This window comes from Artemia franciscana, chromosome 3 (assembly GCF_032884065.1).
Source record: "Artemia franciscana chromosome 3, ASM3288406v1, whole genome shotgun sequence".
Lineage (NCBI taxonomy): Eukaryota > Metazoa > Arthropoda > Branchiopoda > Anostraca > Artemiidae > Artemia > Artemia franciscana.
In genome coordinates, this window is record NC_088865.1 from 54,256,131 (window position 1) to 54,270,386 (window position 14,256).

General features: G+C 34.9%; 1 protein-coding gene across 4 annotated transcripts in view; it reads right to left on the bottom strand.

The window, feature by feature from the left end:
* The window catches only part of LOC136025423 (complexin-like), an 84,523-nt gene that overhangs the window by 6,296 nt on the left and 63,971 nt on the right, over positions 1-14,256 (bottom strand). For all 4 annotated transcript variants that reach the window (XM_065701450.1, XM_065701451.1, XM_065701452.1 and 1 more), the window contains one exon: positions 8,422-8,554. In XM_065701450.1, the coding sequence (XP_065557522.1) occupies positions 8,422-8,554 (133 nt within the window). The remainder of the gene's footprint in view (positions 1-8,421; positions 8,555-14,256) is intronic.

The following is a 14,256-nucleotide window of genomic DNA, read 5'->3' on the forward strand; positions in this document are numbered from 1 at the left end:
CTCTTTTTCCTAATAAAAAGTCTGCTTTTTATTGTGCTTCTGAATCTATAAACTTTATCGATTCTAAATTTACGCATAAAAAGTAACGAATCTGAGAAGGCACACACGCTCTCTATTTAAAACTTCACTAACATGAATTTCAATAATTGCTAAGATTCCTACGATGAATTGTGTATATTCAATAACTAGTACGCTCTGCAATAACTCTTTTCGCGATGAAAAATAATCAATAAGCTTGCGGCAACAAAATCAAACAGCTTGAGGTAGCCTAACTGTGAGCAAGGAACGACGTGTCTACAGTAACCGAAACTTTAATCGAAATTTCAATTGCAGAAAATATATCAAAAGAATCTTGTTTTTACGGTACTTTCAAATATACAAAATTCATTCATTTAAATTTACTCTTAAAACCTTAGAAGCCTGACAAATTGTAAAAGGGGGTGATCTTGACGAAAATCTCAAAGATAGATACAGCTTGTTTTAGAACCCCAGTGCAAAGGTTCCAAGCTCTTATGTGAAAAATTGCGAAATTTTACGCTTCTTCCCCCGAGAAATTTGATAGTTGGTGTGTTAATTAATTTTTTTCACCAGGGACTGCGGTATTGGAACAGTTTTGTAGAATATTGGGAAAGGCATCATTCAAATGAAAATAAAAAAACAGGCGAATAAAAGTGCCTATTTCTATTTTTTGCCACAAACCGAAATTGACAAAAAGGGCCGCAGTGACAAGTAAGGCTCAACTTTTGACATATGCAAACCTTATTCTTAAAGTCATTGACAGGAGATTGGAATTTCCGGTTTTACTCTACCCGGGCTGGATAGGATTAGAGAGAGCTGCCCAACTTACAGTGGTGGTAAGCTATAAAAGTAAATTTGACCACTAAATGAAAAGTACACCTTGAACTTGGTGACAAGTCACTGTCAGAAAAGGCAGATGCTTTTTCTATAGTCCTCGCACAAGCTTCTACGTCAACTGTGCAAATAGAACTAACGGCAAGGTGTTTTAAATTCTCACAAAATTGAATACTCTAAGGCTTTGGGCTTCGATCAAACCTCTAATGCCGTTTTGCGCTCTTCATGTTAAAGCCTTTTAGTACTTAAAAAACCTTCTAATCTAATTAAATGACTCTTATGTCTCATGAGTCCTTCTCAAGGAATTGGGACGAAAAAATGAAACTTTGCCGTACAGAGTGAAGTATTGAGGAGGGGGTCAGGCCCCTCATGTAAGGAATAATTTCTGTTCGTTTTAAGCTTTAATGATGCTCCTTACTTTCAGTAAAAAACTTGCATTTAATTTAATTTCTGATCGTGCCGAGAAATCCGGCTCCTTCTTCATAGAAAATTCCCTCCCCCACGTAAAAATCATAAATGGATATTTCCTGCCATGTAAAACACCCCGAACAATTACATCCTCGCTGAAAATTCCCCCCAGGAAATTTCTTGCGGACGATTCCTTCTGAAAAGTTTTAATTAGCATAACCTCATTTTTAAGGACTGTAATTTTAGATGGATTTTCAAATTAACTAAGAAATCTTTTTTCTTTGAAAAATTTTTCCTGACCCCCCCCCCCTCCTTCAGTGGAAAGCCGGTCCCATGAAAAACTTCCTCAAGGTAAATTTCTCCCCGGGAAATATTATTGCGAGGAGATCCCCCCTTCCCACACAAATTGAAAAATCATCCAGACTTTTCCATCCCCACTGAAACCTTCTTCTTAAACTATTCCCCCGGAACACCTCCAGATGAATAATAGAGTCGGCAAAGATAAATTAAGACAAATAAAAATAATTTCTTAGGAATTATGGTAAGGTCCCCACTCAAAAATTCCCTTTGGAAAGTTCAACCCCTAGAAAATTTCCTCTCCATGAAAAATTCTCACCATTGAAAGTCTGCCCAGTATAAAATTCCCCCCTTCCCGGAAAATATCGGCATATCTCCCAATAATAAATACTATGCGTCAAAACTTACTGCCTCTTCACCAGGGGCTGTGGAGCGGGGGTCTTATTATCCCTAAAGGTGGAGATTGAAAGGTTGAATGGTCATTGTTGACCTTTCAACAATGCTGAACAAAATGGCTATCCAAAAAGGCATGGAAGGGGTTATTCTAGGACAAATATTTGTCCATTATGGTCACTCCTGGTAAAAAAGAAACAAAACAAACAAACAAATAAACAGGCATCCGTGACCTTTCTTCTGGCAAAAAAAAATGTAATATTCTGTATTTTTTCAGATGGGAGCTAAAATTCATTAAGATCCCTTGGATTTTTGAGGGTGTTTCTCCCTTTTTTCAAAAATCAGGCAGATTTTCTCACTATCGTAGCTTTTGATGGGTAAAACAATACTTAATGAATATTGTATATTTGAAATCAGTATTAAAAAGTAGTTTTTTTATGTATCTATTGATGTTAAAGTTTCGTTTTGTTAGCGTTTTGCTTACAGTTTGTTATCGTGAACTGTGTGATACTTGCCACAACTACTTACAGGTCTGAAGTCCCCCCAGGAGCTATATAAGAATTTGTACAATTACCTGATGCAATATGGAGTTACTTCCTATCAAATATAAACCCGAAAGAATCTTCTCTCAGTTATTTGCAAAGAAGGTACAAGGGGAAATAACTGCAAGGACTAGTAATATATCGTCAGATAATAGCACGCTAAAACGTGATATAGAAAGGACTTATTGGGAAGGGATACAGTTTAACTATTTTACACTCTATTTTGGAAGTTTTTTTTTTTAATTACAAATACTGATATACTGATAATACTGATTTTTGTGTCATAAAATCATTGTTATAATAGTTGTCCTTCCTCCCCTCTTATCTTATAATCCCCTCCTAGACTTGCCCTTTTATCTCCCATGGGTTCGTCTCTCGCATTTATACAGTGATGGCTATTTCTAACAAATAACGAGCTGTATACCTGTCACATACGTCCATTTAGTCCCACAACATAATTCCTAAACGCCCTTTTATTCCAAGCACGTTAACTATCCAAGCACATAACATTATATATAATGTTAGATATTATCTTTATTTCTTCATGTTTGAAAAAGCTCAAATTCATCCTAATAAGAACTTAAGTTCAAAGAGCGTATCAAATTCTTCGTTTGATGAAACTGAGTATAAAAGTGTAATTGAGAACTACTCTACTGGAGGTCACATCAGAACCTGTGCCAGAGAAATAAAATGAAACACAATATTTCTAAAATGAAGCTTGATCCTCTGACTGGGTGATAATTTGCGCAGCGACATATTTAGTAATGAATTTATTTTACATTTTGTGATAAGAGATATATATTTTGTTTCATATTTGTAAAGTATGTATTTTATTAATAGGATTGTTATTGTTAAATTAACAAGGACATCAAAATCAAAGAATTCTTTCCCTGGACCTATCTAAGGTCTGTTCACAGCTGAAAACCTGAATTTCCTAATATTTTTCTTTTAGTTGTTTAAAAAAATGACATTTTTAGGACAGTGGCAAATTTTTACTAGTGTTGCCATGCCGAACCGTGAAGATGACTAAGAAAATTATTAAGCGGTTCTTGACAGCATTTTTCGTCTGTAGAAACTCAAACATTTACAAACTGATGATTCCTAAGGACATTAACACCATCAGAGGAAAGTTTCATTTTTTTAAGCTGTCTGATACCATAAGTTCTTAGCATACTTTTAGGTGGTTTGTCACTCAATGTGGTACACTTTAAAATGTGGCATCCACTGCTGTCGAAAATTACATAACCATGCGTGGAGAGGGTTGACTCGAAGGAACAAGGCTAGGAGGGGTGAAACCTCATCCTCTAAACGACTCCTAGGTCAGATTATAAGACTCTTGAAAATTTATTATAGTGAATGTTGTATCATTTATACTCATCTATGGAGACGAACAAGAGGCTAAAATGAAACACATCAGGCGTAACAAGGACAGTTATGATTGTATTCACCTGTTCTTCAAAGTGGACCACTGCTGGACAATCTTTTTTAAGTCCATGGCCTCGGTTAGGTCTTTCTCAATCTCCAATAACGTAAGGACTCTGGTCAAAAATAAACAATGGCAGTTCTCAGCAAGTTTTTGAGCTTACTAAATGTTCTTCTGGCAGCAGCAACTGCAACAGGTGCTGTCGCAGCCAATTTGCAAAGATGATTGGCTCGCATAAGCTGGTGTTGCCGGCAATTTACTTCACCTAGGACTTCTCTGATGCAAGTAGAGACGTAGCGAAAAGAAACAGATTTTCAAGCTCTACTTATAAAGCAGTAGAATTTGGAGGTCTTTCTTAGTTTAAATAAAAAGTTGTTGCTAGCTGAATATCTGCAAATGAAACCCCTTTTTCAAGGAGGCTAAAGTTAGGATCAAAATGGGAGCCGTAAGATTCTCTACCCTCATTGTTGTCAACCTTTCAAGCAGGATTCTAAAATGTGTCTATAGAACTGATACATTCAAATCTCGGCTTGACTCTGAGCTCTACTGTCAAAACGAGATGGTTCAAGTTACCTACGATGATGTCTGACGAAATCTCCTTCTGGATTGACTTTTCTCAAATTGACAAACACTTTTGCAGTGTCAATGAAACTGATCATTTCATCCTCTGATGTTCTTTCGGAGCGTCTCTTCATAGCTTCACGTATATCGACAACAATGAAGATGTCACAGAATTGAGCACCTGGGATTTCAATGAGGTCAAAATAAACGACTTATATGACTTTGCGAAAACCAGGGGGTGAGTCAACCCCCCTCACCCACCTTCGAGCCACCCTTGTATCTGGAAACCTTTTTCATGTAAAAATGGATTCTTGATTTATCCAAATTTATTACGATATATTTGGTTGTGTGGGGTCTCCACGTAACCAATACAAAGAATCAGATTTCATTTTCACTGTCCTTCGTACAGAAGCCACCACATTCCAAAAATCGAAATATTACCCGATAAAAAGGAATACAGAGCGAGACAATTCATAGGCAATGCAACACACAATGCAAATTCAATCAAGAAAAACATACAACTTAACTAAATAGGGCTTTAGTTGTTGTTAACTAAATTCCCAAATTTTGATGGAAAATTCATATCTAGCAAACCTTACATGCCACAACAATTGCCACGGAAAAACCTCATAAAAAGGTTGAATATCCTCAAAAGATACACTACAATGATGAAAACCACTACGCACAATTCAAAATGCTTAAGAACGTTTATTTGGTGGATTCTATTTTCTAGTAAGGAAATTTAAAATTTAAAATTTCTTACGAAAATGGTCATGGGAGCGTTTTTTTTTTTTTTTTTTTTAGGGTGAGTGTATTAAACAAGTCACCATAAAATTTTAGTAGAGGGTTCGTTTGAACATATTTTAGATGCTCTAGTATCTAATTTATTCCTAAGCGATTCTACCTTTAGTTCTCTCTAATCCGAGGATCCCTAGAAGCGGCTCATTATCCCCGCATTTAAATAAGGCTGCCCTTAAATGCTTAAGCCTACAGCATTTTAAAGAAAATACTTCATTCCTACACCAGACATAATGAACAAGTTCAGAGTTCATCTGCAAGATACCTATTACTCCAACCTGTCATCATCTATCAAATTCAATCTCTATATCAAATTTACCATTTGACTTTTAATGAATTAGAGTGGAGTTTGGTGCTGGTATGATAGAGCGGAGCTGATGGCGTGATATAGATTTATTACCTGCCAAAACAGTATAAAAAATGGACTACGAAGTATGAGAAACTTCGAAAAAGGAAAGCAAAAGAGAACAGTTAGCAGGAATAGATTTAATGAAGTGGGATAGCCAAACGTACACATTCATATAACCATTTTAAATCGAGTCTGTCCCTAGAAAGTTTCAAAGAGGACTTAGAGTAAGGATCTGTTGCTCTAACAGGAACCGCTAAAGCAGAGTCCTTCAATCTAAATTCACTGACCAAGTATGAAGACCATGGTGGTAGTCAAAGCAAATACTTCACATACTTGAAATACATTATGCATAGCTTTTCCTCTCTTATATGTATGAAGGAATCAAAAATCGGAAAGATGTAAAAAAAAGTATGAAGACAAAAGCATTATAAAATGAGCAAGAATATCACAGCTAAACCTCGCCTTGTTAGGGCCAAGCTTTCCAAATCCCGAGGACATCCGCAATAATAATTACCTTGCGTGGCAAAGAGTTGTACACCGAGGTAGGTGAGGTAAGTGAGTAAGCGAGGTAAATGTTACAATGCTCTTCCACTAGTTTCCATTCTTTGAATATATTAATGGGGTCCTATATATTTAAGTGAACGATGCGTTTGGCTCAAAGTGGTAGATGACAGACTGACGCTGTATGGCAAACATGTACTACCGGAATTTTATTGCAGCACAAAACTTCCTCAGGCTAACACAACTGCAATATAAAACAGCTGCACAGCTAAAATCTAAAGCAAATGTATAGCAGCAATATAAAACAGCTGCAATATAAAAAAAACTGCACAGCTTCACTACAAAACAGCTGCAATATCACACAGCTGCAATATACAACACAGCTGCACAGCTACAATATAAAAGAAAAAAAAATATTCCACAATTTCAAACTAGTCATTGCAAGTAATGAAAACCATTGTTAAAGTTGTAAGTAATGACCAACCAAGTGAATTTTTTTAAAGTGAAACATAGCAATTATTCAAATTAATAATATTGGAAAACTCCATTCATTCATACAATTTTGAGTGATAAAAGGGATAAAATTCTGATAAAATATTCCTGATGTCCTTGGTAAGAATTTGTATTATCTTTTTATGGCAATATTTATGGGGCAATAAGGTGCCCACCTTTCACTTTAGTAATTATTTTAGTTTACTGTATTATTACTGCTAAATTTACTTTAAATTACTTTACTAATGATTGCCATGCATCTGGTCTTGATAAAAGTCATGTTTTGGCAAAACTTTAAAACGTATTTTCAACGAGTTTAGTAACAATTTTCTATTTATAACTTGTGCTGCAAGTTCTTTGAACATGGTAGCTGTTCGTTAGCAACATTTTTTTTTTATAAATTTGCCACTATTCAACTTCCAGGGGAAGAAGAGCAGCATAAGGTAACATTTAAACGCCTTAACCTACGCTGAAATCTACTTCAAGACAAAATGTATCCTTTTAGAAAAATTATAAAGATGACAGATCAAATACAACCCAAAGGCTACTCGGGATGAAAGCTTGTATAAAAAGTGGTCAGAAACAGTGCTTTCGATATGCCCAGATTCTCTTAAAAGAAAATTAGTTTCTTTAAAATCTTCCCGAAGATTAACGTTCACGTAATCCAAATCGCTAATCTTTTCATGTTCATTTTATGTGATATTTCAGGGAGCCAAATTTCCTTTCGGGTAAATTCAGGGAAACCCAAGAAACCTCAGGATAGTGGAAATGTTATGCAAAGATGTTCAGGGATAGGAAAAAAACCTCATATTTGTTCCGAGTTTTGCAAAGTCGTTAATTTTTTGTATATTTTCAATATTTTTACCCTCTTCAGTAGCTACCCTTCTCATTTGATTAGATCTTTAACACTTCTGACAGCTAACAAAATGGACAAGTAGACTACAAAATTCTTTTTATATACCGCTTAACACAACATATGCTATATGTCCACCTATGTTATGTTAACCAATGCCATATGTTATGTTACGCTATATCTAAGGCATAATAAACTACTTTTCACACTTTTCTCAGCAAGTTCCCTTAGTAGCGTAGATTGATATTTGACATATTTGAAAAATATGACATTTTGACATATTTGAAAAATATGTCAAAAAGATTCAACCCTGGGTCAGAACTAGTTTTCCTGATTCCCAGTCGATACTTGCTTATGTATCATCCATATTTACTGTTACTTCTCTGCCTCCCTTTTTATTATTGCTTCAATATAAAGTTTTTTTAAGATACCGTAAAGGAAAGCTGAATAACAAAATATGTAGAAGGAATAAAAATACAAATACACTACGGTAGTTATATTCTGTTAATCGTCAAAACGTTTCATATTGATGATTTGCCAACTATTCAATTTGGAAAACTTACAGTGCTCGCTTTCTTATCTCCCTTTTTTTAAAAAAAATGACATTTTAGATTCAAAATTTAAAATTAAATTTTTTATATGACATTTGGAAATGTCTACCAAAACATTCATCTGAGCTACCACATCAAGTCTTCATTCTACCTTAAAATAAGAAGTCGTGCTTATAGTTTCTGTATATAGAAAATGGTCTATTAAAAGAACGTATTTCTGAGAATTACTTCTCACTAAATAACTTTTTTTTTAGCTTTTATTAAGCATAATGAACAAAATTGTAAGCAATTACAGATCACTACGCTAGTGAAACAAAAAAATTATCATTAAAACTGCAGCATAGAAATAGCAAAATGTATGAATCTATAAAAAAGAGAAAAAAACAAGATATCCGGCTTACTGGTAAATTCATCCTGATCGTCTTCTTCTGCTTCTCTGGCTAACTCCTCTGGGGTCTTTTTCTTTCGCATTAGTGGGTTATCTGGTTCAGGCTCCTTAATTTCTTGAACTTCCTCCTTCTTTTTTATGTTGTACTGGAAAAAAGTGACTTCTTTAAAGATTTTTGGCTTGCAATTTTTTCTATTGATTTTTTAAAAACTAATCTCTCGATTAATTTTAATAATATTACAGAGACATGCGAAATGTTTCTATATTGTAATATCTTAATATATAAAAAAGCTCATTATATTTTTGTCAGACCAAAAGTATTGAAACCAGTATCCTGGTGTACTGATTATCTCTATAATTATCTTCCCTTTTGTAGCACTTTTAGATTTTGCTCTAAAATAAGATTTGCCATATAGAACATGATATCAAAATACTTTTCGTAAATTTTGAGTTAGGGACTTAGCCCAAACAGGATCATTCTGGTTTTCTTACCTTGGGTTTTGTATGGCTTATATTTAATAGATTTGAAATAAAAGATGTATTATTGGGCCAAAAACCAAAGATTATATTTCAAACTTTTACGAAAATGACTTGTTTTCTTCCTAAATGTTGTCTTTTTTTGTCAACGCTGTTAGATAAATTTGTCAGTTTAGAGCACTGATTATCAATTCCTAAGCTGCGGCCAATAAGGTACCAGCTGCTACCCCTATGAGTACGCTTGTGAGTAACTATACTTCGGCCAATAAGGTACCAGGTGCTACCCCTAAGAGTAACCTTCCTACAGGGTGTCCTAAGAAGCTCTAATTAATTTATCAAAACACTAAAACAAAAGAATCTCTTGGTGATCTATACCAAAAGCAGTGGTAAGGTAAAGGATACTGCATTAGACTTTACAGTCCGTACAGGCGGTGCTGATCTCCGTTTCTTGGCCCTTCAGCCAGAAAGTGCAATGGGGGGTTGGGAGCCAGCCATCCTGTGCTTTCGCACACCCTTCCTGTTTACCTTCCCCAGATTTCTCCAGGTACCCATTTAGAACTGGGTCGACTCTGGCTAAGCTTACAGAGTCACGCCACTGACCCCCGTCCCAAACTGAAGAATTGGGTACACTGGGATTCGAACCCGCATCCTCTCAGAAAAGGGGAGCCGAATCCAGCGCACCAATCCACTCGGCCAGGAAGGCTTTGGAACGAATGGCTTTTTCGGCCAGGACAAAAGCAGTGGCACAAATTAGGAAATGGACAGAGGAAATACTCCGCTAAATTTTGAGCCTGCGATCTTTATGGTCTTCAATTCAACAGCTTCATCATTTGGAAGAATATTCTTTTGTATTTTCATTTAAAAAATTCAAAAATCCTTGCCCCCTCCTACAGTTTTGAAAATTGGCCCCAATAGGCAAAAAACCCTTTAGACCTGTAATAAGATAGTCTAAAGGACATTTTAATTTCAAATTAAAATTTAAAGTTTAAGAATGAATATTAAATCAAACAATTCGTGGTAATGAACTGTAAGTAAGGAGTGGTGCGACTCAATAGTACCGAAAACTCTAAGAAACAGGGCTTTGATAAAAATGGATGCATCAAAAGAATCACATTTTAATCTTATTCCGAATATACAAAATTCATCAAGTTTAATATTACCATCAAAAGTTACGAACATTGGAAAATTCGCTCAACATTTGAAGAAGGGGGAAACATCTCCAAAGCATCAAGTGATCTTAATGAAAATCACACCATCAGATTCAGCATATCAGACAACCTTACTGTAGAGGTTTCAAGCTGCCATATGAAAAAATGTGGTATTTTGCTTTTTTGCCAGAAGAATGATCATGGATGCGTGTTTATTTGTTTTTTTGTTTGTTTGTTTATTTGTTTGTGTTTATTTGTGTGTTTTCCCAGGGGTGTCTGTATCTAACCTGTGATCCTAGAAGGTCAAGAGAGGGCTCATTTGACCGTAAATCTAAAGTTCTAAGGCCCTTTTTAGGTGACAAAAATATTAGAGGCACTAGCCCCCCTCTCACGCCCTTTTTCCCCAATGTCACCTGATCAAAATTTTTAGATAGCCAATTTGTCCAGCAAAGTCGATCTACTAGCTATGTTTTTGAGGATGACGTGACCCCCCCACAAACACAGAGATAGTATTGGTTATTGAGAAATATAGAGATATTTTTCTTGGGTGGGAGGCTTTTTCGGTGGGGAAATTACGTCGAAGGATCTTTCTATTTAGGAATTTTGTAGGGGAAGAGAATATTCCATTGAAGGGGAGCCAGATTTCTCGGTATTATTTAAAAAAAAGGATCAGAAATTAAATAAAGAAAGGATTTTCAAATCAAACAGTTCGTGGTAACGAACTGTAGTAAAGAGCGACCCGGCTCAATAGTAACCAAAACTCTAAAAAATTGAATTTTGATATCAAAAGCTAAATCAAAAGAATCGCATTTTAATGCTAATTTTAAATATATAAATTTCATCAAGTTTAGTCTTACCCATCAAAAGTTAAGAGCCTGAGAAAATTTACCTTATTTAGGAAAATAGGGAAACACCCACTAAAAGTCGTAGGATCTTAACGAATATGACACTATCAGATTCAGCGTATCAGAGAACCCTACTGTAGAAGTTTCAAGCTCATATCTACAAAAATGTGGAATTTTGTATTTTTTGCCAGAAGACAAATCACGGGTGCATGTTTATTTGTTTGATGGTTTGTTTTTTGTTTTTTTTTCTTTTCCCCAGGGGTCATCGTATCGACCAAGTGGTCCTAGAAAGTCGCAAGAGGGCTCATTCTAACGGAAATGAAAAGTTCTAGTGCCCTTTTTAAGTGACCAAAAAATTGGAGGGTATCTAGGCCCCCTCCCACGCTCATTTTTTCCCAAAGTCAACGGAGCAAAATTTTGAGATAGTCATTTTGTTCAGCATAGTTGAAAACCATAATAACTATGTCTTTGGTGATGACTTACTCCCCCACAATCCCTGGGGGAGGGGCTGCAAGTTACAAACTTTGACCAGTGTTTACATATAGTAATGGTTATTGGGAAGTGTACAGACGTTTTCAGGGGGATTTTATTTTGTTTGGGCTGGGGCTGAGGAGAGGGGGCTATGTTGGATGATCTTTCCTTGGAGGAATCTGTCATGGGGGAAGAAAAATTCAATGACAAGGGCGCAGGAGTCTCTAGCATTACTATAAGAAAACAATAAAAAATAAACATGAAAACGTTTTTTCAAATGAAAGGAAGAAGTAGCATTGAAACTTAAAACGAACAGAGATTATTACGCATATGAGGGGTTCTAAAAATACTTTAGCATAAAGAGCGAGGTATTTAGGAGGAGATAAATACCTTGCTCTTTATGCTAAAGTATTTTTAGTAATTTCAACTATTTATTCTACGGCCTTTCTGATTCAGGGGTCGTGCTTAAAGAATTGGGACAAAACTTACGATTTAGTGTAAAGAGCGAGGTATTAACGAGGGTACAAACCCCCTCGTATACATAATAAAAATATAAGGTTATGAAAGTTTTTACGTAAGTTAATTCTTAAGTTACGTATATTTTTTACTAATAAAAACGTTCGTTAAAAATTAAAAATTCTAGTTGCCTTTTTAGATAACCGAAAAATTGGAGGGCAACTAGGCCTCCTTCTCCACCCCTTATTTCTCAAAATCGTCTGATCAAAACTAAGAAAAAGCCATTTGGCCAAAAAAAGAATTAATATACAAATTTCATTTTAATAATTTATGTGCGGAGAGCCAAAACAAAACATGCATTAATTCAAAAACATTCAGAAATTAAATAAAAAAAAACTAATTTTTTTTAGCTGAAAGTAAGGAGCGACATTAAAACTTAAAACGAACAGAAATTACTCCGTATATGAAATGAGTTGTCCCCTCCGCAATCCCTCGCTCTTTACGCTAAAGTTTGACTCTTTGCCACAATTCTGCTTTTTAAAACAATTAAAAACAAATTTTCAAAACAATTTTTGAAAAATCTCAATCTTTTTAAAACAATTTTCCCTGTTCTTTAACAGCTAGCAAACTAGACACTTACTTCTGCTAATTTTGATTTTATTTCAGTTTTTAGCTCGTCATTATTTGTATCGGAGAGATTTTATAGTGAGTAAAATTTTTTTTTTCCATTTGGCCGAAATGTTCACTTAGACTTTATTTTAACCATTGTCTCCCAAAGTTCCTCATTCCAAATAACTCTTCTTGTTTGCATATTGAATTAGTATGTGACTTTGGTTCAATGGACAATAAACAAAAAAAAAATGGAAGAATAAAATATGTAATAGAAAAGTGGCAGACCCCCGCATCGAATCAGAAATTCAAGCAACAAATAAATTAATGAACGGAAAAAAGCAATAACAGGATATTACTCTTTAACAAAGATTTGGCGAATTCAGAATTCCCAGAATGTTCGTTTCGAGGATAGCATTCCTGAGTTTACTCGAATTCCGTCTCCATGGCACAGTCTTTGATCAGCGTTCTTATTGCTTTTTTTTCGGAAATGATTTTCTTCTTGCCGTGATATCACCTCATATCATAAGTACTTTTGGAAAAGAAAAAGAAGAAAAAAGGTCATTGCATTTTTCCTCGTGTAGAAAAATCTTGATGGAAAAATGTTTCTGTACTTGAATCCACAAGTGTAAAGGATGAGGACCTTTGAAGTTCGAATTTCTACCAACCCACTTGTACCGGAATAGGATAGTAGTTTATAAGCCTATTTGGCAGCCTATCATGTATATTAATACGTGAATCGTATATTGTGCAAGATATGCGGAAGTGAATCCTTCATCACAATCCAATCTGACACCGTTTCCAAGGGGTTTCAAGCTATTTTTGAAAATTCTCATAAGTTTGTTTTTGAAATCAACTTTCACCATTAAGATCAAAAGAAATAGTAGTTAACGTTTGTGAACTAACTTTAAATGGCAATTCTTATTCACTTGATGGTATTTTCCAAACATGTATATAAATTTTTGTTGGTCCAGAGTTCATTTTTTACTAGGTTACATTGCAGCTAGACACTAGGTCTAGCAGCAACGATGATTTGGCAATTGGCCAACTCCGTTTGGCCTTGCATATTACTAGCATTGACAATGTACACTTTTTTTGATCGTTAAGATTATCACTGTATAAAATAAGATAACGGAGATGGTCGGCCTTGAAGCGTATGATTGAAGGCATAACAAGCACAGATCCATCAAGAGGCTTACAGCATCATGTCAAGTCTTGAAAAATTATTTTAGAAAGTAGTCCCAGGATAATCATTTTTGTTCTATCATACCTCAAAAAGCTAAAATACTTACGCTCATTCCATAGAATATAGGGATTTTTCTTCTTTTTATTTTACCTTTGTGCAGTAGGTGTTACTTCTATAATGATGAGGCTAAGGACTGACTCAGTAAGTCCGTCAGTCTGTAGTTAAGTCCGTCCGTAGTCACGACTTGGGTTATAACTTTTAGTGTGGATATACCTTATAATATTTTGTTAGAGACATCAGAAGTACCCCATAGATGATGGAGGGACATATATTGTTTTCGAATAGTCGTTAGCAAATATTTGATTATTACAATTACGGAGAGTGCCGAGAATTTAGATTTATCCTCAAATTTACTTTTTTTTTTCTTTTTATTGAAAATTCCGATCTTGGTCAGAAAAATTAGTAGGTAGATCATTAAATATTAAAATATATTGTTTTCACAATTTGTGTTCTAAATTTAATTTTTGTTTCAACAATTTCGGGAAGTATTTAAAGGATTTTTTTATTTAGTGTTTTTTCTAGTGTTTAGTGTTTTAGTTGGCTATTTTCTTTTGCATTTAGTCAGATTAAAACGTATAACCTACGAAATTTGGATC